Source organism: Motacilla alba, chromosome 17, assembly GCF_015832195.1.
Source record: "Motacilla alba alba isolate MOTALB_02 chromosome 17, Motacilla_alba_V1.0_pri, whole genome shotgun sequence".
NCBI lineage: Eukaryota > Metazoa > Chordata > Aves > Passeriformes > Motacillidae > Motacilla > Motacilla alba.
Window position 1 is genome coordinate 2,643,112 of NC_052032.1, and position 25,314 is coordinate 2,668,425.

General features: G+C 51.6%; 2 protein-coding genes across 7 annotated transcripts; both read left to right on the plus strand.

Annotated features, from left to right (window-relative positions):
* The first annotated feature begins 1,062 nt into the window (after positions 1-1,062).
* ATP6V1G1 (ATPase H+ transporting V1 subunit G1) lies at positions 1,063-4,584 on the plus strand. Its single transcript, XM_038156597.1, has 3 exons — positions 1,063-1,219; positions 2,914-3,014; positions 3,847-4,584. The coding sequence occupies exons 1-3, from the start codon at positions 1,138-1,140 to the stop codon at positions 4,018-4,020; spliced, it is 357 nt and encodes a 118-aa protein (XP_038012525.1). The 5' UTR covers positions 1,063-1,137; the 3' UTR covers positions 4,021-4,584.
* Positions 4,585-7,046: 2,462 nt separating this feature from the next.
* Positions 7,047-25,148, plus strand: TMEM268 (transmembrane protein 268). Of its 6 annotated transcripts, XM_038156636.1 has the most exons (9): positions 7,047-10,467; positions 12,708-13,016; positions 15,010-15,119; positions 17,691-17,798; positions 18,871-19,020; positions 19,991-20,101; positions 21,537-21,614; positions 22,483-22,668; positions 23,883-25,148. In XM_038156636.1, exons 2-9 carry the CDS (start codon positions 12,917-12,919, stop codon positions 24,039-24,041), a joined length of 1,002 nt encoding a protein of 333 aa, XP_038012564.1. In that variant the 5' UTR covers positions 7,047-10,467; positions 12,708-12,916; the 3' UTR covers positions 24,042-25,148. The 6 variants fall into 6 exon arrangements, with proteins under 6 accessions (XP_038012564.1, XP_038012562.1, XP_038012565.1 ...); XM_038156634.1 differs by lacking the exon at positions 23,883-25,148 and having other exon boundaries at positions 22,483-23,413; XM_038156635.1 differs by lacking the exons at positions 7,047-10,467; positions 23,883-25,148 and adding an exon at positions 10,495-10,825 and having other exon boundaries at positions 22,483-23,413.
* Positions 25,149-25,314: the final 166 nt, after the last annotated feature.

Genomic DNA, 25,314 nt, shown 5'->3' on the forward strand with positions numbered 1-25,314 from the left:
AATTCTATGATTTCCTGTGACAACCAGCACAGCACCTGAGCGTGTCCCCTTGCTGCAGCTGCCCCATCTGTGACAGATGACGTAGGACCAGATTTCCTGGGTTTTCCTTCTGCCAGCACAGCCCGGCTGTGATGCCACAGCTCCCAGTGGCTCCCAGTGCCCCATCCCAGCACACCAGCATTCCTTCAAACCCCAGAAGTATGGTCCAAGCTTTTCTCCCCATCTTTCCTTTTATCTTTCACTGAAGCAAATATCCCCCTGAATGGATGGGCACTTAACTGCTGGGCCCAGCTGAAGGTCACCCTGAAAACACTCATAATTCCTATTCAGCACTATAAATATGCATTTGATTCATTGTCTCCCGTCCCTTCCATCACGGAGGGGATGGAGGAGGCGGACCCGCAGCCCCCCCCGCCTCTCCCGGCAGCGATGAGTCACTGTCCTGGCTCTGAGGCTTCATCACAGCAATATTATTTGACAATAATTGTAATTTATGCTCCGAAAGTGCCGGGGGAGCGGCGTTCAGGGCTTTCATGGCCCCTGGGATGGGATGGGTGAGGGCTGGGCAGGATGGGGGTGTTCGGGGGACACTCGGCTCTCTGGGAGCCCCTGGCCAAGGATGTCCAGGATGGTTGTGAAGCCCTCAGAGCACCAGCGGCTCTGTGCTGGGGGTGACACCAGCAGTGGGGAGGAGATGCCAAAGCTGAGGAGGGACCAAGGCATGCCTGGTGCCCTTGTTATTGCTCATCCGGGGGCTGCTGCAGTCCCAGCGGTTAGAAAGCACGAAAGAAACAAAACCAAACCCCACCAGCGCCGTCCTGCAGGGGTTTAAGCGGATTTTAGGCACGGAAAGGCTCAGGAGCGGGGGACGAGAGACCCAAACCGGCCCTGCCCGGGGGCTCCCCTCACAACCCACGGGGCGTGGCCGGGCGCTATGGGGGCGTGGCCAAGCGACCAGAGGCGGAGCTAATGTGATGGGCGGGATCGAGCTGCGGGGTGGGACTATGGGCGGGGCTCACACCGCGCGCTAGGGACCATCACTGTGAGGGGGCGTGGCCGAGGGCGCGGCCGGCGCGGTGTGGGCGTGGCCCGTGACGCAGTGACGCTGCCGCGGCCCGGCGGGACGGAGCGGCCGCCATGGCGAGCCAGTCGCAGGGCATCCAGCAGCTGCTGCAGGCCGAGAAACGCGCCGCGGAGAAGGTGGCCGAGGCCCGCAAGAGTGAGTACGGCACGGCCCGGCTCCGCCAGGCCCCGCCGCGGGGGGTGTGATGGCGGGGGAGCTCGGCCCGGCCCGGTCTGGCCCGGCCCGGCGCGGCCGCCTCAGGCCTTGCGGCCCGGCGCTGAGGGCGGGGGCAGCGGGGATCCCCCAGCCCTGCCCCGGGGGTGCTCGGGGCTCGGTGGGGCCCCCAGGAGAGCAGCTCTGGAGGCTCCCCAGGAAGGCTCAGTGCGGTGTGAGGGGTCGGAGCCGCACCGGGACCCTCCTGGCAGAGCCCAGCTCAGGAGCTCGGGGGCTCGTGGCTCTCTGCAGGACACGGTCACCATGACCTGGCCTTGGCCTGGGGCATGGCTGTGCCTTTCTCTGCCCTTCCCGCCTTCAGCTGGTGAAAGCAGTGTGTTTCCATATCGGTAATTATAGAGCTGTTCATTCCTAATTGGATCCAAGTTAGTTTCTCCTGTTATGCAAGAGAAATTCTGGTTGCAGAGACCCCCAAGTTTGCAAATCGTTTCTGCTTCAAACAAATACATATGTTTATCTCTATTTATATACCTGCCCTGGTTTGTAGTTCAACCCCCTGACAGTGTTGCAAGAGACAGATTTTTGTAGTTCGCTCCAGTGATGATAATCTTGGAGGGGAGAATGTGGTGGGAATTCCAGGATGGGAGGTTGAGGCAGTGGCCAGGACTGCTCTTGGTTTCACAGCTGGTCTGGCAAAACTAAGATTTAATGATCTTCCTGTTGGGCTTTTTTTGGGGTCTCACAGAAGCTGCACACTCACGTGGATTGGGACAATCCTAAACACGGGTACAGACTTTAAGAACTTACTGGAGAAGTCCTGCAGAGAGGAACTTGGAGACTCTGGTGGATGAGGGGCTGGACATGAGCCTGCAGTGCATTGACAGCCTTTAGGGCCAGACACACCCTGGGCTGAGCCCAGCGTGGGCAGCAGGGCAGGGGGGATTGTGCCCCTGTGCTCAGGTGAGACCCCAGCTGCAGAGCTGCCCCAGCCCTGGCCCAGCACAGGGAGCAGCTGGAGCTGCTGCAGAGATCCAGAGGAGGCACCAGGGCTGCTCCCAGGGCTGGAGCCAGGCTGGGAGAGCTGGGGGTGCTCCCCTGGAGAAGGGAAGGCTCCAGGGAGAGCTCAGAGCACCTTTCAGGGCTTTAAAGAGGCTTTTGAAAAGGAGCGAGAGGGACTTTTTATATGGAAAGTGCCAGAGGGCTGAGATAGATGGGCTGTTGGGAAGGAATTCTCCCCTGGCAGGGTGGGCAGGCCCTGGCACAGGGTGCCCAGAGCAGCTGGGGCTGCCCCTGGATCCCTGGCAGTGCCCAAGGCCAGGCTGGACAGGGCTTGGAGCAGCCTGGGACAGTGGGAGGTGTCCCTGCCATGGCAGGGGTGGGATGGGATAATCTTTAAGGTTCCTTTAACCCAAACTAGTCTGGGACTCATCCTGTGACTAAGCCAGACCTGATGTTGCCTGATGTGTCCCCAGGCTCTCCACTGCTCCGTGGTGGAAGCTGATGGCTCGGTGACCTTGGCCGTGGTTTGCTGGGCTCCTGAGATCAGCACACTCGGGGAGGGGGCTTGCTTTGCTCCTGCAGAGGGAGCAGACGCTGTGGTGGTGGCTGTGCACGAGCAAAACACGCTCTCAGTGCTTTCTCCTCTTCCTTTGCCTCGGTGTGTGCTGTGGGAGCAGGGAAGAACCGGCGGCTGAAGCAGGCCAAGGAGGAGGCCCAGGCAGAGATCGAGCAGTACCGCCTGCAGCGGGAGAAGGAGTTCAAGGCCAAGGAGGCAGCGGTTGGTGTTCTCTTATTTCCAGCCCCTTTGCCTTGTCCTGGGGCTGCCTTGCCCTGGCAGCACCCTCAGGGTGGAGCGAGTTGCAGCAGGAGCACTTCCCCAAGTGCCTTCCTGTGAGGCACAGCCACGTGTCCCAGAAAAACCCGTGGAAGTGGCTCAGGACGTGCTGTGTTGCATCTCAGCTGGCTGGGAAAGAGCCTAATGAGCTCCTGGGTGCCCTGAGGGGTGACAGCCTCCCAAAAGCTGCTGTGTGCAGCAGTGTCCAAAAGAGACTGAGCTCATTGCTCCTGTCACAGGCTCCTTTCCTTTGGTGCTGACATGGCAGAGACCACTTGCTGTCTCTCTTGCCACCAGGAGGGCAGGCTGAGATTTTTATAAAGGTTCTCCAAGGCTAGGAGGAATGGGATGATGGGAATTGTGCTTAAAGTGACTCCTGGGTGTTACTTCTCTTGCACTCTCTAGTGCAGTTGTGCCCAGGGCTTCCAGCTGTCTGTACAGCAGGAGCTGTATTTTGGGCACTCCTTAGAAACTCACGCTCTGAACTGGTGGATAGTGGATAAATCACAGGGAGTTGGAACAAGATGGTCTTTAAGGTCCCTTCCAACCCAAACCATTTGATGACTCTGTAAAAAAGGCTAAAAGGCACAGGCTAAGGATGAAATATGTGGACAAGTTGAAGGTGAAATCTGGGCAAAAAATGCAGCAGCAGTACTTTTTTAATATTAAACATTAAAATTAATCTTCTCTCAACAAAGATTAATGTGTGAGATGGTCCAGAATAACAAAATACAGTGCTTGGCATGGTGATTTCTCTTTCCTTTGCTGTTTGCAGGCCCTTGGCTCCCATGGCAGCTGCACCACTGAAGTGGAGAAGGAGACTCAGGAAAAGATGAGTGTAATCCAGCAGAACTTCCAGAAGAACCGGGAGGTGGTGATGTCCCAGCTGCTGTCCCTGGTGTGCGACATCAAACCCGAGATCCACGTGAATTACCGCATCAATGGCTAGTGCTGGGAGGAGGGAGCAGTGTCCTGGCAGTGCTGGGAGTCAAGTCTGAGCTTCAGGTGGAATGTACAGCTCTTAGCCATACCTTACCTGTCCTCCTTGTCCATGTGTTAAATTATTTCAGTGAGCTCTTGGAGTTCTCTTAGTTTCTCTTTTGACACGGATTCAGAGCTTATTGGAACATGAAGTTGGCATGTCTCAGATGTGTGCTAAGTTATCAAATAGCTATTCCAGCTGGCACAGGAATGCTCCCTTGCCATGGTGATAGTATGCAGTGAGAGGCTTCCCTCTGTGAAATAGGAAGGGAGAGAGCTGCTGGCCTGTGTCAGTAATTGTTAAAGCTGTGTACCTGTATCCCTGTTGACCAAACTGCATTTCTCAGTGTGTTGTTAAACCTCTGCACAGGGTTTAAACCCTGTAAGAAGAATTCTCTGGCTGTGCAAGTCCTGGCTGATCATTTTCAGGTGCTTGAGTTTCTCTGTATCGAATCCTCTGTATATTCTGCTGTTAGCTTGAGGTACAAGTCTGGCACTATGACACCTGAAAGTAAAAACACTTCGCTCCAAAGCCTCTGCTCAGTCTGGTTCTTCCTGCTGGCTTGTTCTGGGAATGCTGGCAGGTCTCGCTGGGCACCTTGGAAGTCTGGACTCTGCAGAGTGACCATCAAGTATTGATAAAAGAAAGTTTAAGAGAGACAGCCAATATCTGAAGGTCACAGCAGGTAAGTTAAAACCCATTATAGAGCTCCTCCTCTTGGCTCCAGTCTGATGCTTTACCTGCCAGATCATTCTGAAAACCTTCAGGAACAAATGTTCTTGTGACCATTAGGGGAAATAAAATGGTGCCAGTTCATTGGAATAGTTTGATAGCCAGGTGCTGCACAGTAATTACCCTTCCTTGGGTCCAGTGCTGGTCACTGCGTGTTTATACCAAGGTCGTCCTGAATCCTGCAGCATCCTGTGCCTGGGAACAGTGGGGAAGAAGAGTTCTGTGGTTGTCTGCCTCACTTTCTGGCTCTTTAATCAAAGATACAAATAATCGAGAGGTTTCATGTTTCAGTGGTTTCTTTTACCAGCAGAATATTGAATGCAGCTTTGCTTTTTTGTTGAGTTCAAATTCCAGGCTTTTTATGGAAAAGGGACCTCAGCACGTCTCTGATCTGGCCCAGGAATTGTGCAGTTTGGGATCTTTGCAAGGAACCTCATGGATGCTGTTCTGTTCCTCAGACAGAACATCTTGATTTCCACAGCTCCTCAGTGAGGCATTGGAAAGCCTCTTGGACCTCTGGAATTGTGATAGGGAGGGAAAAAAGCAGGATGGATGTGGATGTGAGTCCTGCAGGCAGGAGCAGACAGCTCTGGGGTCTCCTCTTGTCATATTTTATGGTAGTGCACTGAACTCCTGGAAAGATCTCTTCAGGAATTGAAGCTATTAAACAGGTTGTAAAATTGAAACAAAAGCTTCTTGCAAAGTCAAATGTGCCTGGGGGAGAAGCCAGGTGGCTACAAGAGAACAGGATCAAAGCAGTTTTAATCCGTGTGCTGTAATGTGGCAAGGTGTTATGGCCTCATAAAAGGTTGCAGCCGTGGTAATTTCACTCTGTCCTTTGGAGATGAGGCATTTCTCCCTGTTGAGAGCAGGTGCTCAGGCTCCAGCAGGTCACTTCTCCAAGCCCTCCTTGCTCCAGGCTGTAATTAGCAATTTCATTCCCTCTCTTATCAGTGACAGACTGAGACTCTGTCCAGAACAAATGAAGTGCGTGCTCCACTTTCTCATATTGGTTCGTAAGTTTCCCTTGGTTAATGAGGACTTTTTTCCTCCTTTAGAACAGAAGTAGGAGAAAAAGGGGAAAAATCCTTCATGATTATATCTCCTTGGCAAATGTGCTGTGAAGAAGATCCCTTTAGAACATGCAGAAGTGTTAATGTCTCACAAGAATAATAATTTTCTGTAATACTTCCCTGAAACTCAACTGTTGAGAGTGACTCCAACTTTGTACTGGAGGAAGCATTTCCAATTACTGCTCTCCGGGAAGGCTGCCTTGGTTTGTGCAGTGCAGAGATTTTATTTCCAGTTGAGATTCTTTCATCTTGCCCTGTGGTGCTCTGGGAAAGGGAGCTGTGTGTGCCTAAGCCAGGCTGTGCCAGGGAAATGCTCTGCAGGGAACAGTCTCGACACAGGTATGGAGTGGGACACGCTGCTTCTTGCCCCTAAAATCTGACTTTTGGGGCATTTGCAGGAGGTTTGAGGAGTGGGAGTGAAGCCCACAGCAGCTGTTAGAACAAATCTGTGTCTGAATTCTTCCCGCTGCTCCTCTACCCAGAGAAGTGTGGCTGCTCCATCCCTGAACTGTGCAGGGCAGGGCTGGACGGGGCTTGGAGCAGCCTGGGATAGTGGGAGGAGTCCCTGCAGGCAGAGAGAAGGGAGGGTGATCTCTGGAGGTTCCTTCCAACCCAAACCACTCTGGGAGTCTGTGACAGTCCACCAGGATTGAGCCACAGCCTGCTCATGTACCACAGAAAGAGCAGAAGCTGCTTTGGGCCACACACCAATGAGATTCCCTTGATTTGGGCTCCCATCCCTGGAAATAGCACCTGGCTCCTGCTCCTGGGGGCACCTTGGGCACTGCAGTGTGAGAGAGTGTCCAAAGGAGGGGCACAGGGATGGGGAAGGGTCTGGAGGGGCCCGTGAGGAGCAGCTGAGGGCTCTGGGATTGTCCAGCTGGAGCAGAGTGAGGGCAGAGCTCCCCGGGGCTGCAGCTCCTCCCGAGGGGCAGCTCCCATCTCTGCTCTGGGACAGGGACAGGAGCCAGGGAACGGCTGGGGCTGGGCCAGGGCAGCTCAGGCTGGAGCTCAGGGCAAGGTTCTTCCCCCAGAGGGTGCTGGCACTGCCCAGGCTCCCCAGGGAATGGGCACGGCCCCGAGGCTGCCAGAGCTCCAGGAGCCTTTGGCCAGCGCTGCCAGGGATGCCCAGGGTGGGGTTGCTGGGGGGTCTGGGCAGGGCAGGGGCTGGGCTGGGTGATCCTGGTGGGTCCCTTCCAGCTCAGGATATTCTGTGATCTTATGATCCTGTGAAATGAAGGAAATCCCCTCTAACCCCAGATCTGGAGTGCAGAGAGCTCTCATTATGGGGGCAGCAACTCTGGCTGGCAGTGCTTTAGCAGGGGCTGCCCTGCAGCTGGATTTGGGGACTTTCAGCAGCAGGGGAGGACCCTACATTTTCCAGCTGCTGGAGGTCCAGGAGTCCTTCCCCTCTCTGCCTGTAGCTGCCAGGCTGGCTGTGCTGGATGGCAACTTCAGGGTATTCCAGGGGCAAATACACATTTGGCAGCCTTAAATTCCTCATTCTTCTGCTTTTGTGAGGTCAGTGCACAGTTCCTGATGATCTTTATTAAATCTGGAGCTGTTTTAATGGCAGATCCAGCCCAGTGAGCTGCTGGCAGTCCCTCTGTCCCTTTCCTGCCATCCCCAGCTTTGGGCTCCTGCTGTTTTCTCCCACCCTGGAGCCCAGCTGACCCCAGAGCAGGCAGAATTTGGTAGCCCTGCAGAAAATGCAGCAGTTCCTGGCCTGTGGGGCAGCTCGTGGGAGGGAGGTGTGAGCAGCAGGATGGGGTATCCCAGGTGCTGTCCTGCTGTTGTGGGGCAGGACCACCCTGCAGTGTCCCCTGGAGGTGACAGATGACTGTGTAAACATAATGCAGCTCCTCTCCCTTCTCTCTGCCCGCATTAAACCTGCTCTGTTTTCCCTCTTTGTCCCTGTTTTCCTCCTCTGGAATCTCTTTCCCCTTTCTCTCTCTTCACTAGTTCTTGCATTAATGCATAATGGGAGAGAAAAGGCAAGAACCTGCTGATCCCAGCTGAGGTCTTGGCTTTAAAGTCTTAAAGAAAATACTATCAAGAACCCTCCAGATCAATGTTCTGCTGAAAAAGTTTCCCAACCTAATCCAAGGAAGGAGCACAGTGTAATGTTTCTTTGAGGTTGAAAGGAGAAAGTGCTAATTTCATGCAGAAAAGACTGTATCTTGGACTAGCATAGGAATAGAAAATAAATTGGTATTAAATTACATTCATCTGCCTCAAAATAATCTAATAAAGCATCTTCTGGATCAATAGCTGAATCATTATCCCAGGCACATAGCGAGCTTTGCCTCTTTTAATTTGAGATTCAAGAAAAGAGGTTTTTGCATTACCATAGTAAAAAGAATAATACTTTAAATCTTCATAAGAAAAAGGCAGAAGTAGGAAAAAAAAAGATAAGAACCACACTCAGTGCCTTAAGCAAGTGTCATTCTTCATTTGAATCTTGTAATTTATGGGTAATGTGAAATAAATTTTTATATTTAATGACTGTCAATCTGTCAGCTTTGCTGACAAAAAAATCCAACAACGCAGAGAGAAAGGACTTTGTGTGCAGGAAGGGAGGAAAAGGGCAAGACAAGGCTTTCAACAACTTTGTTCTCCTAATTAAGGCTCGCTAGGGAAAAAAATAGGAAAGAGATGGCACAGTTCTCCCCGGAAAATGCAGTTTCATCAAAAGAAAATGAGATGTGCCAGTGTTGGCTGCAGTGTGCACAGTCCAAACAAGGCTGACGTGGGCAGAAACTGCAACCACATGCAGATTGTGGTCAAAAAAGCTGGAATCACAGGGGTGTGGATTCCAAATACTGCAAAGCAGCTCAGTTTATCAAAGCAGGGAGTAAATACAGAGAGAACATGGTCAGAATAGGCAGAAGCAGACTAAATGTGTGTGTCTGGTTATTTAAAGCATTGAGACTTCAAATAGGTGCTGAAGAGTGACCTCAGAAATGACATAAAGTATGTGATGAAGGGTGAGATTATTTCTGGGGCTGGGAGGGGTGGGTGGGCACTGTCAGCCTGGGACAGTCCTCAAACTTGTGTCTTGAAAAAGCAGATTTTTTTCATTTCCCTGCAATCAGTCTCCCTGGAATGTATTCATTAATGCAGCAGGTGGAACAGGGAGTACAATGTAAGTCCAGGGCACCAAGCTGGGAAGAGATACAAACAGTACAGAGCACTGAATCACAATTCCAAATGATCTTGATAAGTGGGAGAAATGATCTGAAACCAATAGCCTGAGCCTCCCTGCAGGGAGGAGTAACTGAGAAAGGTGCAATCAAATACATCAGCTTGGAGCAATCCTGAGCAGCTGCCAGCGCTGCTGGAATTTGGGAAAACGGGGTGGGAGGACCCCCCCAGAAGCAGCAGATGTGGTAAAGGGAGGGCAAGGCCAGGTTGGACAGGGCTGGGAGCAGCCTGGGCTGGTGGAAGGGTGGAATCAGATGGGGTTTAAGGTCCTTCCAACCCAAACCATCCCGGCATTCCAGCCTCTGGTGATCCCAACACTCCTCTCAAACGAGCAGGAGTTTGCTGCTGGAGGGGCTGATGCCGAGACCTTTTGTATCTTGCCAAACAAGAGGGGCACAGGGGCTGTGCTGCAGCTCATTATCCACGCTGCTTTCAGCTTACTGTCCCACAGGGATTCGCCTGGAGCGTTTTCCTGCAGAGAGCTGGCAGTGCTCGTGGCTTCTCGTGTTCCCTGTCAGCATCTCTGCGTGGGTGAGGAGCTCACAAAGCCAAAACTTTTGATGAGGAGCGTTTGCAAAAGAACACAAAGCTTCCCATGGCCCTGTCTTGGGTGGGGATTGGAGCTGGGCCTTGAGCTGGTGACAGATTTATGGGATTTTTCCCAGTGCCTGCATGGTGTTGCTAGTTTCTAGTGGAACAGGATCCCATGAGGGTGAGTGGCTTTGGAGTTGTTCCTGTTGCCTGTGGAGCCACGTGATAGGATGAACTCCCAGCTCTGGAGCAGGCAGGGCTGCAGAACCCATCCCTCCAGAAGAGCAGCCTTTGCTCCAGGAAGTGCACACAGACACTGCAAGAGCTGAATTTTCCTTTTCTTTCAACCATCCACCCCTGGATTTGCTTTGTTCCAACCCTCCATGGATCCTGCAGCTTTTGGGCAGCTCTGACACCACGATTTCCAGGCTAAGGAGTTTGGTTTTCATGGTGTCTCAGCATTGTCAGGCAAGCAACTCCAGCATGTGCAGCGCTCTGGAGGATCCACCTGACTGTGCCTGAGCCTCCTGCTTTTCTTCTGGAGCTGCTGGAGGGAAAACTTGCTCCACATCAGCACAGCCTGGCTTGGGGAGGGCTACAACTCCTGCTTGCCTGTCATCCCTGTTCCCGAGTGCTTTCCATGACCTCTTGTCAGCCTTGAGATCTGTGTTTGCCTCTTCTGATGTCTCCAGCCCTGCAACACTCACAGGAACTGATGTGGTGCAACCGTGGGATTTGCAGTTCCTGAATCCTGCCTGGCTGACCCAAGAGGAGGAGGAGGAGGAGGGAGGGGAGAGCCTCCTGTCTGTGCCACTCTTCAGCTCCTCACATCCTCGGGTTCCAGCTCCAGCTCTGGACCCCCACCCTGCTGAAGGTGAGGAGGAGAATCTCCCCTGGCTGTGCCTTCGGCGTGGGAACGCTTCTGAGGAACTACAGAGGGTTAAACCCGCATTTCTGAAGGCAGCCCGGGGCAGAGTCACATGCACCAGGGAGATTTTGCAAGTCCTTGTTTGCAGCTCAGGGTGAGGAGGGGAGGCAGGGGCACAGGCCTGGGTAATCCCTGCTCCCAGGGGACACAGGGACCTCATCCAGCACAGGCTGGCCCCTTCCTGCTTGGGGGTGGCACAGTGTGGCACCTGTGCAGTGCAGAGTGGGACAGTGGCATGTAAAGGACAGGCAGGAGGAGGAGGAGGCTGAGCTGCATTCCCAGCACCGGGAGTGAGCTGGAGCAGGTAAGGCTCTGCTGGCTGCTCTGGGAATGAGGCAGAAGGACCTGCTGGGTGTTCCTCTGCTGTTTAGTGAGGGCTTGGAGGTGTCCAAGAAAGAAGGAAGTCAATTGACCAGAGGGATGTTAGCATTGCATAAAGAAAAAGAAGAAATGTAGAGAACACAGAGCTTGGGAGTGCAGGAGAGGAGAGGCTGCTGCTCGAGGTGCCTCGGGAGGGATCAGAGGGAGGTTTGGGGGGACCCAAATCCCCAGATGGGCAGTTCTGCAGGGAAAGGCAATGGAGCCAAACTGTGCTGCACTGAGAGGCAAAAGCAAAGCTGCTTTGGCTGAGGAGCTCCCAGCATTTGGGGAAGGATGCTTCCCTCTTGGGGATGGCTGAGCTGCTGCACACTCACTGTCACCTCATGGGGACTGTCCTCCAGAGGCCCCAAATTCTCATCATCTGAGCCAGAGAGCCTTGATTCATCTCCAAATAGATGTGCCAGCAGCAGCAACAGGGTGGTTGGTTCTAATCAGGTTTTTCTTCAGTTTTTAATTAGTTTCTTTCTTTTGTTTCCTCTGTTTTTTCACTCTTTGCTTCTGTCTTCTGTGGGCTTTTCTGTCTTGATTTTACACTCCCTTCTGTTGGATGGCAAAAGAAGGAAAGGAGTGAGAAAACCCAGTCTGAATGCACCTTTTGGTGCTGAATGTGCCCTGTGACACGTGGTGCCCGTGATCCTCACGGCAGAGCTGTGCCCAGGGGAAGCTCTCCTCACCTGTGCAGGGGAAGAGCAGGTGCTGTGCCCATCCTGTGTGCACACACTCCCTGCTTTGATCCTTTAAGTTTTAAGTGATCCTTTAAGTTCAGATCCCTTAAGATCCTTGAGGATCCTTTAAGTTTCAGCTTTTTTAAGGGAGTTTTCAGCCCTTTCATGTTTTTTCCCCCTATGATCAGAAAAAAAATTTCATGTTGTTTCTTTTGCCTCTGTTTCCTTTGCGACATTCTTCAACCAGCGACTGTCCTGGCTTTGTGCAAGGGGTTAAATACAGCCACAACCATCAGAAAAAAAGTCACAAAAAATCCCCTTTGGAAGGAGAGTGGGTGAGATCTGTGAGGGATCCTCCCACCAGGAGACAGTAACAGGCTCCTGGTTTGAGCAGAGGTTAAAAAATAAGGGGTGGTTTTGGAGAGCTGGAGTGGAAGGTAATTGAAAAGTAAACTCCAAAAATCTTCCAAGCGTTTAACAGCTGCCCACAGGTGCTGGCAGGAGGTTAGAGAGCTGTGTCAGCAGGGAAAAAACACCTGGAAAACCTTGGGCACTGTGCCTGCAGGGAGAACTTCCCTGAGGAGAGGGGAGGGGAAAGGAAAAGAGAGGGGAAAGGAAAGCAGAGGAGAGGAGAGAAGAGAAAGGAGAAAGGAAGGGAAAGCAGAGGAGAGGGGAAGGGAAAGCAGAGACCCTCAAAGGCTTCACTGTGGCTGGGTGGGAGCTCCTGCTTGACTCTGCCTTCAGCAGATGCATTTTTCTGCCTCATCTGCATTTCTCCCAGCGTGTCATAAGGATCTGTCCCGGTGTCACTGAGCAGGAGTGACACTTCCAGGGAGGGGCATTTCCACCAGCTCCAGGTTCTTCTGAAGGTGATGGCAAAGAGGCTTGGCAAGGAGAAACCCTGACTGTTCCTTGCTAATTGCTTGCAAAATGTCAATGCTGATGGATGTCAGGATAATTTAAGGAATATTTAAGGATAACTTTTCCACCTCTCAACAAAAACCAAACATAAAAATGAGTCTATGGGTGAGCTCACACTGACCAACACCAGGTGCTGACATCCCCTGGGAGCAGAGTCTCTGTTGTTATCCTTTATTTGCTGTCTCTGCAAGATTTGGGATGTTCTTCTTCTCTTTTCAGGGCTAAAAATTGCCTGGTGGCTCTTGGGAAGCAGGATGCCCAGGAAGGCAGCAGTGGGAGTGAGGGTTTCACAGCCTGCTCCCCACTCAGCTGCTGTGGGGCTGGTTGGTGTTTCCCAGCAGGGAGAGACAGAAATGCTGAATTAGAGAGAGAAATGCCGAATTTCTGACCAGAAAACACAGAATCCTTCAAGGAGACACACCTTCAGCATGGCCCAGAAAAGCCAGACTGGTGGAACTGAGAAAAATGGGTCCTCCCTCCTGCACAGCAAGAGTGATTTCAAGGAAGGAGCCCTGCAGTGGGTGACAGGTAAGGGAGCAGCTCATTGCTAATGGGAGAGGCAGATCTGAGCTCACTGTCCTTAAAATAACCACTGACAGATTTTACCAGAGATGCTCTTTAACAACAGCTCACTTGTGAAGGTACCAAAACACTGTGAATGTTTCAGCAGTTTGGGAAGGGGATGGAGATGCTTTGGGGGAGGTTTTTTGTGCCTGATATGCAGGAATGAATGAATCAACCTATTGAAAAGCAGCCCCTGCAAGGCCTCTCCTCTTGGCCTTTGAAGCTGAGAAATCTTTGGGAAACTTGACGTGTGCTGAGGGCAGCAGGGCAGGGGGATTGTGCCCCCGTGCCCTGTGCTCAGGTGAGACCCCAGCTGCAGAGCTGCCCCAGCCCTGGCCCAGCACAGGGAGCAGCTGGAGCTGCTGCAGAGATCCAGAGGAGGCTCCAGGGGCATCAGAGGGATGGAGCAGCTCTGCTGGGAGGAGAGGCTGGCACAGCTGGGATTGCTCACCTGGAGAGGAGAAGCTTTGGGGGGACCTCAGAGTGGCCTTGCAGGGCCTGAAGGAGCTATGAGGGAAGATGGAGAGAAACTGTCCAAGGGCCTGGAGTGCCAGGACAAGAGGGAATGGCTTCAAACTGAAAGAGAGTGGGTTTAGATTGGAGATTAGGATGGAATTCTCCCCTGGCAGGGTGGGCAGGCCCTGGCACAGGGTGCCCAGAGCAGCTGTGGCTGCCCCTGGATCTCTGGAAGCATCCAAGACCAGGCTGGACAGGGTTTGGAGCCCTCTGGCAGAGCCATGGATGGCTGGTCACTCACATCCCCACACACCCTCCAGCAGGGCCCCATTTTTGCTCTAAGTGTCCCCAGGAGCAGCCCAGGGACAGCTGGCTGAGCCTGGAGCTGCAAAGGGGAAGGAAATTTGGGTGAAACCTTTCAGTGAAGCAGGATCTCAGCTGAACCAGCCACTTCCTTAGGCCCAAACTCTTCCTCTCTCTGTAGCATAGTCCTGTGTAAGCTCTAGGTGGGTGCCAGATAGGCTGCCTGGAGATCACAGCTCTTCTGTGCTGCTCCTCAAATCTAGGACAGGCTGTCCTCACACTTTTTAGGCTCCTGACTGGAGTGTCTGGGATGCATCTGTGATCCTGCCCCGAGCTGACACTGGAAGAGCCTTGAGCAGAGCCACGCTGCAGCCACGCTGCTGGAGGATCTGGGGCTGCTCCAGGGCAGCCCTGCCACATTCCCAAGAACGGGATTGCTGGAAAGCACTTGAATTCATTGCTCAAGTTGGTGTTTATGGTGGATGGGCAATGGGGGGTTCTGCAAGAGGGAAGAGAGCCTCAGCATCACCGAGCAGCCTGAGCCCATTGTCCCTCCATGTGGTGGTGAAACAGCAGGCCAAAGGCCTACAGGCCAAATCCTGACTTGACCAACAGAAGCCATGAGAAAGCCAAAACTGGTTTTTCTACCGCTCCAGGGGCTTCCAGATTGCCATGGCCCTGGTGAGGGCACCACAGGCTGCCCAGCCTGGCACTCGGTTCTTGTGCCCAGGGAGGGAGTGGAGCACAAATCCTGGTTCTAACACATTCCTGGTGGGTTCTCTTGGCAATTCCAGCTCACAAAGCAACTTGCTTTCCCTGAGAAAGAGCTCTAAGACTGTGGTTTGAGTCAGGATTTGGTTTGTAGGCCTTTGGCCTGCTGTTTTACCTCTGCACTTCCAATCAGGGGCTGCTGGGGCAGCACATGGTTGTGCTGCAGATCAGAGCATCTGTTATCTCCTCTTATCTCTGGCTGCTCACTCCTGGGATGTTCTGGGGGTATCCTCCCTTTCTGCAGTCTGTTTCCTTCCAGGAGTCTCAGGTTGCTTCCAGAGCTCCTTAGCAATGGCCAAGGAGGGGATTCTGGATCAGTTTAGGACAGGGTGGTTTGTGTTCTCAGCCTCCCCTTTGCCAGGTGCTGCCTGGCTGTGGGATAATCCCCCCCCAGTGCTGTGCTCATGGCTCTTTCGGGCTCTTGCAGAACCCCCCCAAGGCCGGGTGCTGCTGGTGCTCAGCATGGACAACACCTGCCCCACCTCCTCCTTCGACATGGACCTTTGTGCTGACAAACTGCAGTCCCTCGGGGTCCAGGTGAGCTCCCCTGGGAGTTAATTCCAGCTGGATTTGCATAATTTGCATTTACACCCACAGCCCAGATGGCTTTGGGGTTTTTTTTATGGTTTGAGAGTTACTTGTTTCAGTCCAACTTCAGTCTATTCCCCGTGGGCTGGAAGTCAACTGGGATGAACTTGGCTTAAATCTCTGTGAAGAAACTCTTTGAAGATAGCTGGGAGTGAATTTTGCTTAAAATTCACTCTGATAGGGCAGAGCATCCCTGGGACATCTGCCTTGTCTTGTCCTTCATCACAAAAAGGCGTTTTCTTCCCTTGTGACTGTCCCTGCCCTTCCCAGGCAGGTTTTGCTCACTGCAGCTGAGGCAGGAACACAAGTTTTGGGTCTGTGGCAGCTCTGTGGGTGAGATTGGAGGTGCTCCCTGTGGGAGGAGGCTCTGGGACACACATTTGGGTTGCAGTGCCCCATGAGGAGTAGTAGAAAAATGTGAGAAATGAATTTGTAGAAAATGTACACACAAAATTTATACACACTATATAAACCTTCTATCAAAATTTCAAAAATTTCTATTAATTCATTTCTCACAGCGAAACAGCAGGCCAAAGGCCTACAAACCAATCCTGACTCAAGCCAACAAGCCATGCCAAGCTGACAAGCCATGACAGCTCTTGGTTAGAACAGAGTCCTGCAGCAGTGAAAAACAACTTATTTTTCCTGAGAAAGAGCTCTAGGACTGTGGAAAACAGCCTGTTTCCCTGAGAGAGAACTCTAGGGCTGTGGTAAACATTAGCCACCTGAATAAATGGTTTTTATACTGTTAGATAGAAAAATGAAACTATCTCTCACAAAGAACTTATCCTGCAGGTACACACTGCGGGTTTGAGTGACCATTCCATGCAGAATAACAACTTGTTACTGACCAGTTGGGGGTAGATAGGGGATGTTCTTTAAAAACCCTGTAAAAGGGGGCGTGTGAAATGAACCAGCATGGATCCTTTCTTTTTGCACCATTAAACATGTCCTGCATTGTTGGGAAAGATGAAAGTTTGACAAGAAAGTCTCCCAGCTATGTGTGCTTGGCAGAAAGATCTCTGAATGTAGAACCTGAGAGCAGAACAGAGATGGAAGCAAGTTTTGATGTAGAAGAACAACAGATGTGTAAATTGACAATTGCTGAGCCAGTTTTACTGGACAGCTAAGAAAGCAAAGGTTAAGTCAGTTGGAAAGAGATTTTATGACTAGAGCAAAGGATATGTTGACCACAAACAAAAAGATGTTTTTTCCAAGCAGAAATAGGTCTTAGGAAAAGCAGAAGATACCACAGGCAAACAAACCTGCTGATGTGGCAAGTAGAAAAATGTCATTGCAGCGGCCCCACAGCCAGGTAATAATTAGCATTGACTCCACGATTCACAGAAGGCTGATCAATCTCTTTATTATATATATCATTATTAAGAAACCCATTGCTTTTATAGACAGTTATGATACATCTGGACCCAACTGGTCCTCCAGTCCAAACACCATCAGCAGCGGCCAATCAAGAATCCACCCTTTGGTGAACAAATCTCCCTAACACATTCCACATGCTCACAACAACAGGTGCAGCAGGTTAAGATAAGAATTGTTTCTCATTCTTTTCTCTGATCTTCTCACAGCCTGTCCCAGAAAGGCCTGAGAAAGTTGTGCTTGCTCTCTGTGGCCAGAGAGCTGCTGCCACAGAAAAAAGGTCTAAGAATTTTCCACTGCAAGAAAAGTGAAAACCAACTTTAAGCTTAAACTGTACCATACTCACTCATGTGGTTGGATAGTACTGACTGTAATATGGTAATGACAGTCATGACAGGCTGTAGGTAATAGTAAAGGTGTTGTGTATGCTGCTGGTTGGTTGTTATCTATTAAGATGCTCAGCAAAGAAAAATATGTAATGCATTGTAACCAGAACTAAAGGGGCTTCAGGCTTGCCTCTAGCTGTAGCTGGCAGCTTTAGGTGTGGCTCTGTCACCCATGACCCATGGCTGCTGTAACACCTTCTGTACAATAAACAGCCTTTTGAGGAGCTGTAATATACAATAAACAGCATTTTGTATATAATAAACAGCATTTTGAAGAGCTGTAATATACAATAAACAGCATTTTGTATACAATAAACAGCATTTTGTATACAATAAACAGCATTTTGTATACAATAAACAGCCTTTTGAGGAGCTGTAATATACAATAAACAGCATTTTGTTTACAATGAACAGCATTTTGAGGAGCTGTAATATACAATAAACAGCATTTTGTATACAGTGAACAGCATTTTGAAGAGCTGTAATACACAATAAACAGCATTTTGTATACAATAAACAGCATTTTGTATACAATGAACAGCATTTTGAGGAGCTGTAATATACAATAAACAGCATTTAGTATACAATGAACAGCATTTTGAAGAGCCACCTGGAGTCCCATATCTCTCATCTCAGGCTCTTCCACTACATCCTTCATTATTGAGCCACAGCACCAACGAGGTTTGCCCAGCTGGCTGTGCTGGGAGCTGGAGCCAAGCTGGAGGGTGGCTCAGGTTTTGTGTTTGCTCCCGGGCAGGTGCCGATGGATGCGTGCTGCAGGCTGATCCAGGAGGGTGTGCTGAGGCCCGAAGTGAGGCGGTACCTGTTCTACAGCTCCAGGGGCTTCCAGATTGCCATGGCCGTGGTGAGGGCACCGGGGCTCCTGTGCCCAGGGAGGGAGCGGGGCGCAAATCCTGGTTCTAACACATTCCTGGCGGGTTCTCTTGGCAATTCCAGCTCACAGGATTGCTGCAGATGGAGGGCAGGGCCCTCTCTGCACCCTGTTGCTGACAGTCCCACCAAAGCAGGCTGTCTGTGGGTGACCAGCACATGCTGAGGTGACAGCACCTACAACAGGCTTGTTGTAGAAATTGATTTTAAAGATATGAAGGCATTCTGGTCCTGATGCTAATTCAGACCAACTAATCAGTCAATTTTTGGTCTCGTTTGTCTTCTTCTTCTTCTGGTGAAAGAAACTCCTCCAGAGACCCAACCATGAGCATCTGCTGTGAGGCTGGTGCTTTGCAGGGTGCTGAGGGTGTGATCAAACCCAAATCTTTGTTTTAATTAATTTTTTTTCCTTTGGATAGCCATTATGTAAATCTTCTCCTTTCACTGATACTGTGAGCGTTCAAGGTTCAGTTTTGAGGGGTTTGGTGCACCTGAGTTTTGTCATTATGACATGATGCCGTGCCCTGCATGTCACACCTGCTCCTAGGCAATCTCCTGCCCCAAATCCCTGCTCTGTGAGGTGAAGCAATCCAGTTCTCCCTGACTTTAACATAGCCCTTTAGCCCTGTGTCAGTGCCCCCTGGTTGAGCAGCACTCTGATGGAGTGGTCTCTGCACCACCTTGAAATAGGAGCTTTCTAAATCCAGGGACTCTGAGAATTATTATCAATATGCCTCAGTGAGTGCATTCCTCATCTAAATGGAAGAACTCAGTTGAAATCCTTCCTAGGGATGAATCATCATTAATAATTCACTCTTTGTCTTTGGTGAGTGGTGATTTTTTAAAATAAACTAGGGCTCACTCAGTCCTTCCAATCCTTTCTTTCCCCTATTTATTATTGGAAAGAAGCTTTGTCCTTTCTCACCCTGTGAAAAATCTCGTGGGACTTAATTTATAAGGGAGAAAGGACTGTTATTTTCTTCTTCCTGTGACTTTTCTCACTTTCATGGGTTTGTGACTCTCACCAGCCTCTCTATTTTTCTCAGGTTTTCTACATCTTTCTCTGGACAAACCTTTACTCCACCCTCCAGCTGTGTTCCCTGGGCCACTCCTGGGGGGCTGGCGTGCTGGTGACACTGGTGGCCCTGGCTCTCACTGTCCTGGTGATCCTGGTCATCGATGGGCACCAGAGGAAGGTGAGAGGAGGCTCCTGGAGTGGGAATGTGGAGAGAGGGGAGCAGGATTCCTCCTGCTGGGGCATTCCCTGGCTGCAGGCAAAGAATACAGCGATCCAGGGAGGAAGGAATAATTTTACAGCACTCAGGGAAGGGAAGGGATGTTCTGCAGCCAAGGGAGGGGATGGAATGCTTGGAAGGGAAGTGTTGGAGCTGCTCAGGCTGGCTCAGACCTCCTGCTGCTGGAGATCAGAGGGTTAGAGAACCCCAGGCTGGTTTGGGTTACAAGGGACCTTAAAGCCCATCCAGTGCCACCCCTGCCATGGCAGGGACACCTCCCACTGTCCCAGGCTGCTCCAAGCCCCAGTGTCCAGCCTGGCCTTGGGCACTGCCAGGGATCCAGGGGCAGCCCCAGCTGCTCTGGGCACCCTGTGCCAGGGCCTGCCCACCCTCCCAGGGAACAATTCCTCATTCCCAAGATCCCATCCATCCCTGCCCTCTGGCAGTGGCAGCCATTCCCTGTCCTGTCCCTCCATGCCTTGTCCCCAGTCCCTCTCCAGCTCTCCTGAAGCTTCTTTAAGCACTGAGAGGCCACAACAGGGTCACCCTGCAGACCAGCCCTTGCCGAGTGTGGACTGTGCTCCCACAGCAGCTCTGGCTCCTGCTCTGCTCCTGATGATTCCTCCTTGCATTCCCTGCTGCCTCTGGCATCACTGGCACCATTTATTTGGCTGAAGGATTATATTGGAAAGTCTTGATTCAAAATCCAGAGGGGAATTTGGAGCAAATAATTCTTGCAAGAGGAAACCAGGCAAATGTGGGGGTTCTCAGAGGTTCAGGAAAGGAGATTGCTGGGGTATGGAAGGGAGAACATGACACTGGAAATCAACCCCACTGTTTTCCTTACAGAGCTGCTGTATTTGGGGTTATCCAGCTGCAGTTTGTAGATTTTGCTGTGGATTGTGTTGTTTTTCCTTGTATTCTTTAACAGCTAAACGTGAACACAGATGTGAGGCTGGCAGCTGTCAATGAGATCTTTATCAAACACAGCATAATCCTGGGGATTACAGATGTCCTGGACGGGCCACACAACATCCTACAAGTATCCTTGGTGGGAGTTGGTCAGATGCTCCTGGATAAATGCCTCGCTGGAGGCATTTATCAATTCCATCAATTCCATGTATCAATTTATCACAACATCAATAATTATTGAGGGGTGGCGTTCCTAGGATCTGCTTTGTCTCCTATGGGATGGTATGAGGAATTGGGATGCTTTTATTTTGTCTGTAAGTGGGGATTGAGATATGCCCAAAGGTGATTAGAAATAATGAGTCTAAAGGATTGAAGGGGAATTCATTAGGGCAGACAATTATTCCAGAAAATATGTTATAATTACGTGACACTGATGATTCTGCCTACAGGCAGAGGGATAGCAAAGATCCTATGGCAAAAAAAAAAAAAAATAAATCCCAAAACCCACTTAATAAACAAGAGGGAGAAAACCAAACAGTCCCCCAAGAACTCTAACATGGAGAAAAACAAAATCCCCATCCTTGGGCTCATTTGCTGCTTTTCAGAGATGATTTTTCTGCACTAGACAGGGATTTAGGGGAATGAGGAGAGTTTTAAGGCTCCATGAAGGTGTTAAAGGAAGGTGAGAGAGCCAAAGAGAGAGGCTTGAAATAGAAATGGAGAGGGAAGCCAGGGTGAAGCAGGGAAGGGGACAGGGAACACTGCAGGAGGGCAAAGTCATTCAGGAGGAGGAGGAAACCCTGAAAAACCTGAATTCCACATTTGTAAACCTGAATTCCACATTTATTCAGGCCAGCATAGTCCATTAGAGGACTAATCCAGGGACCTTCACCTGACCTACCCGTCCCAAAACTGCCTGAGAGCAGCAAATAACTCAGAGATTTACAATGGCTCTGTCTGCTCCAACGCCAGATCCATTTTAACCCTCTGGATTTTACATTTTTCCTGCATCCCCATGCTGCTGGCAGGTGCAGCAGATGCACAAGGACAGAGCTCTGGCTGCCTCAGAGCTGGCAGGACTCACATCCCCAACACGCTGCTCTTGGAAAACTCTTCTCAACACTGTCCTCAGAGCAGCACTGAGAACGGGCAATTTTGTAAAAAACCAGTGGAGTGAATCCCTAGAAACAAAGGTGAGACAGCAGGAAGGGGTTTAGGGCAGCTGAGTCACTGTGCCCCACAGTTTATTGGTGTGGGGTCACTGAGATGGGCGATGGGCAATGACCCTGGGTCATCCCAGGCTGCAGGGCGTGAGGGAGGAGGACTGGCTGCTCTCTGCTTCCCCATTCGCTTGGGGTTTTGTCTTAGCCCAGACCCTCCTGGCTTCAAACCAGCCACTGGTTTTAAACCTGGCTTAAAACCAACACTGGGCTGTCTTATTTGGTCCTGGCTGCCCTGAGCATCCTGAGGGCATCACCTCAGCTCTGCTCCCTGAGCCCATCCCAGCATCCACAGGGATGGGAGGGAGGCATGCAGAGATTCCTTCCTTAGCCAGCCCCTCCCAGCTGTGGTTTGTGCACTTCAGCCCCCAGCACTGCCTCCAGGCCCTGGCAGCCCACATCACTCACCTGCAGGGGACACAGGTAAGGGACACTGGGGACAGCCTGGGGACACGGGCAGATCCTGCCCCAAGCCCTGGAATGGCTGGGGTGGAGGTGGGCAAGGACAAATGAGTGTTTGAGTGCCCTGCTGAGGTTCCCCTGCTGTGCACCGGGAGCTTGGTAGACTGGGAGGTGAATAAAGTGCACCTGTCCCTGCCCAGTTCAGCAGGAATTTGTCCAGACCCCATGGAATGTTCGTGTCTGGATAATTAACTGTGCAGCTTTAATGATGGAAAGTCATCAGGAATGAAAGGCAAATTTTGGAAGCACGTGGCACACCTTGGAACAGCTGCCACCTTGAACTGTCCTCCTGGAATAAGTGGGATAGCCTGGAGGAGCAGGAATTGCTGCATTGAGTTAATTATATAAAAATTTCATCCTCTTGGCCTTCAGAAAACGTTTTGCTCTCTGCGGGTGTGTAAATACCACTGAACTGCTTTTGTGGGGTGAGAGGTGAGAGCCCTCTGAAATCTCCTGGCTGCTCATCTCCCTGGAAGCTCAGGGAGGGACAGAAGTTCCTGGATTCACCCAGGGGATGAGAGAACTCTGTTTTTAAAGACAGGACTCTCCATGCCAGGCTGTGTCCCTGTGCTCCCAGCAGCCAGGCCATGGCACGGACACCCAGCTCCAAGTGCTGGGCACAGCTCATGGCATGGGAAATCCCAGGAGTGACAAATGTGCAGGAGAAAATTGTACCTTTTAAACTCTGTCCTCAAGACACCCCTCCTGCCTGGGGTGGGAAATCCCAGGAATAAATCCATGCAGGAGGAAATGGTGCCCTGCAAAGGCTCTCCACAGGATACCACTGCTGCCTGCCTTTGGAGAGCCCCAAAATCTTCTTCTCTTCCAGGCAGGCTTGAGGCACAGGCTGAACAAGCTCTGGGTGGTCATGGATGTGGCAGTTCAGCCCGAGCTGGGGATGGAGGAGGAGGCTCCATGTGAAGAATCCCCTCTTTTATCCAGAGGGGTGACCCTGAATAAAGATCCTGTGACCTGCAGTGAGCTCCTGCACCTCATCCCTGAGGGCCCACCCCAGGTGAGGAGAAACATCCCCCTGACAGTGGCACCAAATCACCCCCAAGGCATCTCAGCTCCAGAACTCATCCCAGCCATGGGGGACACCACCTTTTCCTCCAGCAGAAGCACCTGGAAGCCCACACAGACCTTCTCCAGCCCTGGTGCTGCCAGGAGGAGGAGGAGGAAACCCTTAAAAACCTGAATTCCACATTTGTAAACCTGAATTCAAAGCTGTCTGAGCAGCTGGGGATAATCCTTGAGGAATTAATGGATTGGGCTTTTCCTTGCTGGTCCCAAGAGTCCTGTTTGGAAGAAAACCTCTCCCCAGGGACCTGATGCCCCTGCCCAGGCTGAGCTGAGCCACGGATGAGCCCAGCCTTTGTCTCCTCCATGAAAGTGCCTTCAGAGACTTGTGCCACGCTGGGCAACAAATGTGCCCTGATTCCTGCTCAGCACGGAGCTCCCAAAGGGATGATTTTGATTTCTTTTGCAGTTTTCCTGTCACTGTTGCTGAGTGAACTCGGTGCAGGTGACATCCCTGCAGGTTGAGGCTCTCTGCCTGTCTACAGGCAAAAACAAGCCTGAGGAGGCAGGGACAGAGTGGGCAGGTCCCCAGGGCCACCTGCGGGCCAGCAGTCACTTGGTGTCACCCCCTGTGGGAACAGTGTGCCAGCACTGCTGCCCACAAGGGGATCTGGGCCAGTTATCTGTCCTTGCCCACCTCCACCCCAGCCATTCCAGGGCTTGGGGCAGGACCTGCCCATGTCCCCAGGCTGTCCCCAGTGTCCCTTACCTGTGTCCCCTGCAGGTGAGTGATGTGGGCTGCCAGGGCCTGGAGGCAGTGCTGGGGGCTGAAGTGCACAAACCACAGCTGGGAGGGGCTGGCTAAGGAAGGAATCTCTGCATGCCTCCCTCCCATCCCTGTGGATGCTGGGATGGGCTCAGGGTGCTCAGGGCAGCCAGGACCAAATAACACAGCCCAGTGTTGGTTTCAAGCCAGGTTTAAAACCAGTGGCTGGTTTGAAGCCAGGAGGGTCTGGGCTAAGACAAAACCCCAAGCGAATGGGGAAGCAGAGAGCAGCCAGTCCTCCTCCCTCACGCCCTGCAGCCTGGGATGACCCAGGGTCATTGCCCATTGCCCATCTCAGTGACCCCACACCAATAAACGGTGGGGCACAGTGACTCAGCTTCTCTGAGCATGCCCTGCTCTGACACCTCTCTTGCTCCCTGCAGGCCATGGCCCAGCAGCTCCTGGTGGTCTTCAGTGCGTGCTACGTCCGGCTCCTGGTCACAGGCCGGCTCCCTCGGGCCAGCCCAGGGGGACACCTGGGCCACAGCAGCGTCCCCTGCCTCTGCCAGTTCATCCGGAGCGCCGTGCTCTGCCGCTGCTGAGGCAGGAATGACACGTGTCACCCTGTTCTAAGCCTTCTGATGTTGACATTTTTGTAATGGAGTTTTTCACGCACTTTTATGTAAATAACGATTGTTTTTCCATTCTTTTCTAGAAAAGGAGAAATTTGATAGACTGTTAGTTTAATCAGTGTCGTCAGAGAAGCAGCAATTTCATCCTTTTGAAATTCTATGTATCGAAGTCAAGAAATAAACTTTCTTCTTTTTACTTTAGAAGTTTCAGTGTGTGTGTCATTCATTTCGTGTCCTGTTACAACAGACACAGATGCCAGGGCAGAAGGCTGAGAGGCCAGCAGCCCTGACTTTATTGGAACCCCTTCTTTTAGACCCTGGTCCCATACAGGGGGACGTGATTCATTTAATCAACACATTTCTCATGATTAGCTAATTAAGAAGACACCCTTTGGTAAAGCATCTTATGAGAAAAACAACTTGTTGAAAACACCATCTGTAGATAGTTTACCATTTGTTTACCATTCTTTCTCTCTGCCTCCCTAAAAAGTCCCAGCCCAATTCACGGGAAAGCTTATCTGGCTTTCTCTCTTACTGAGCAGACTGTCATCTCCACAGTGCTCCACACCCACCACAGCTGGGGCAGGTGACCAGAGGGGTTGGAAAACCCCTAAACAGAGCTGTCCCCACACTCCAGTTAGAGGAGCTGTGGGGCAGAGAAGGGAACTGTAATTCCTGGATGAACGAGTGGAAACAGCACTCTAATAAATGATGCAGGAAAGCTGCTCACCTTGGAGAGCTCCTGCCCGCCAGCTCAGTGTGGAGGAGCTGCCCCAGGGGTCAGAAACAAGCCAGGGACAGCTTGGGACTTGTGTCCAAACCCTCCTGCCAGCAACCATCACCCCCTCACACAACTCCATGACAGCAAGGGCCAGAGCTTTGCTCGGGGTGCAGCAGGAGGCTGAGCCCTGCAGCACCAGGACTGGGCACTTCCCAGGGTACAGGATGACTCTGCTCCTTCTCCTGTTGTTTCTGTCACCAGGAATGGTGACACGAGATCCTCCTACCTCCATCCCCTCAACAGCCAGTGTAACACATGGTGCCCTTATCAGTGACCCCATGCAAAGGATCCCCTTATCAGTGACCCCCCCAAACACAGAAAATCCCCTTATCAGTGACCCCCCCACAAAGGATCCCCTTATCAATGTCTTATCAGTGATCCCCCCAACACAGGATTCCCTTATCAGTGCCCCCCCCATGTGATCCCCTTATCCCCCCGTGTTGCCAATGCAGGATCCCAAGC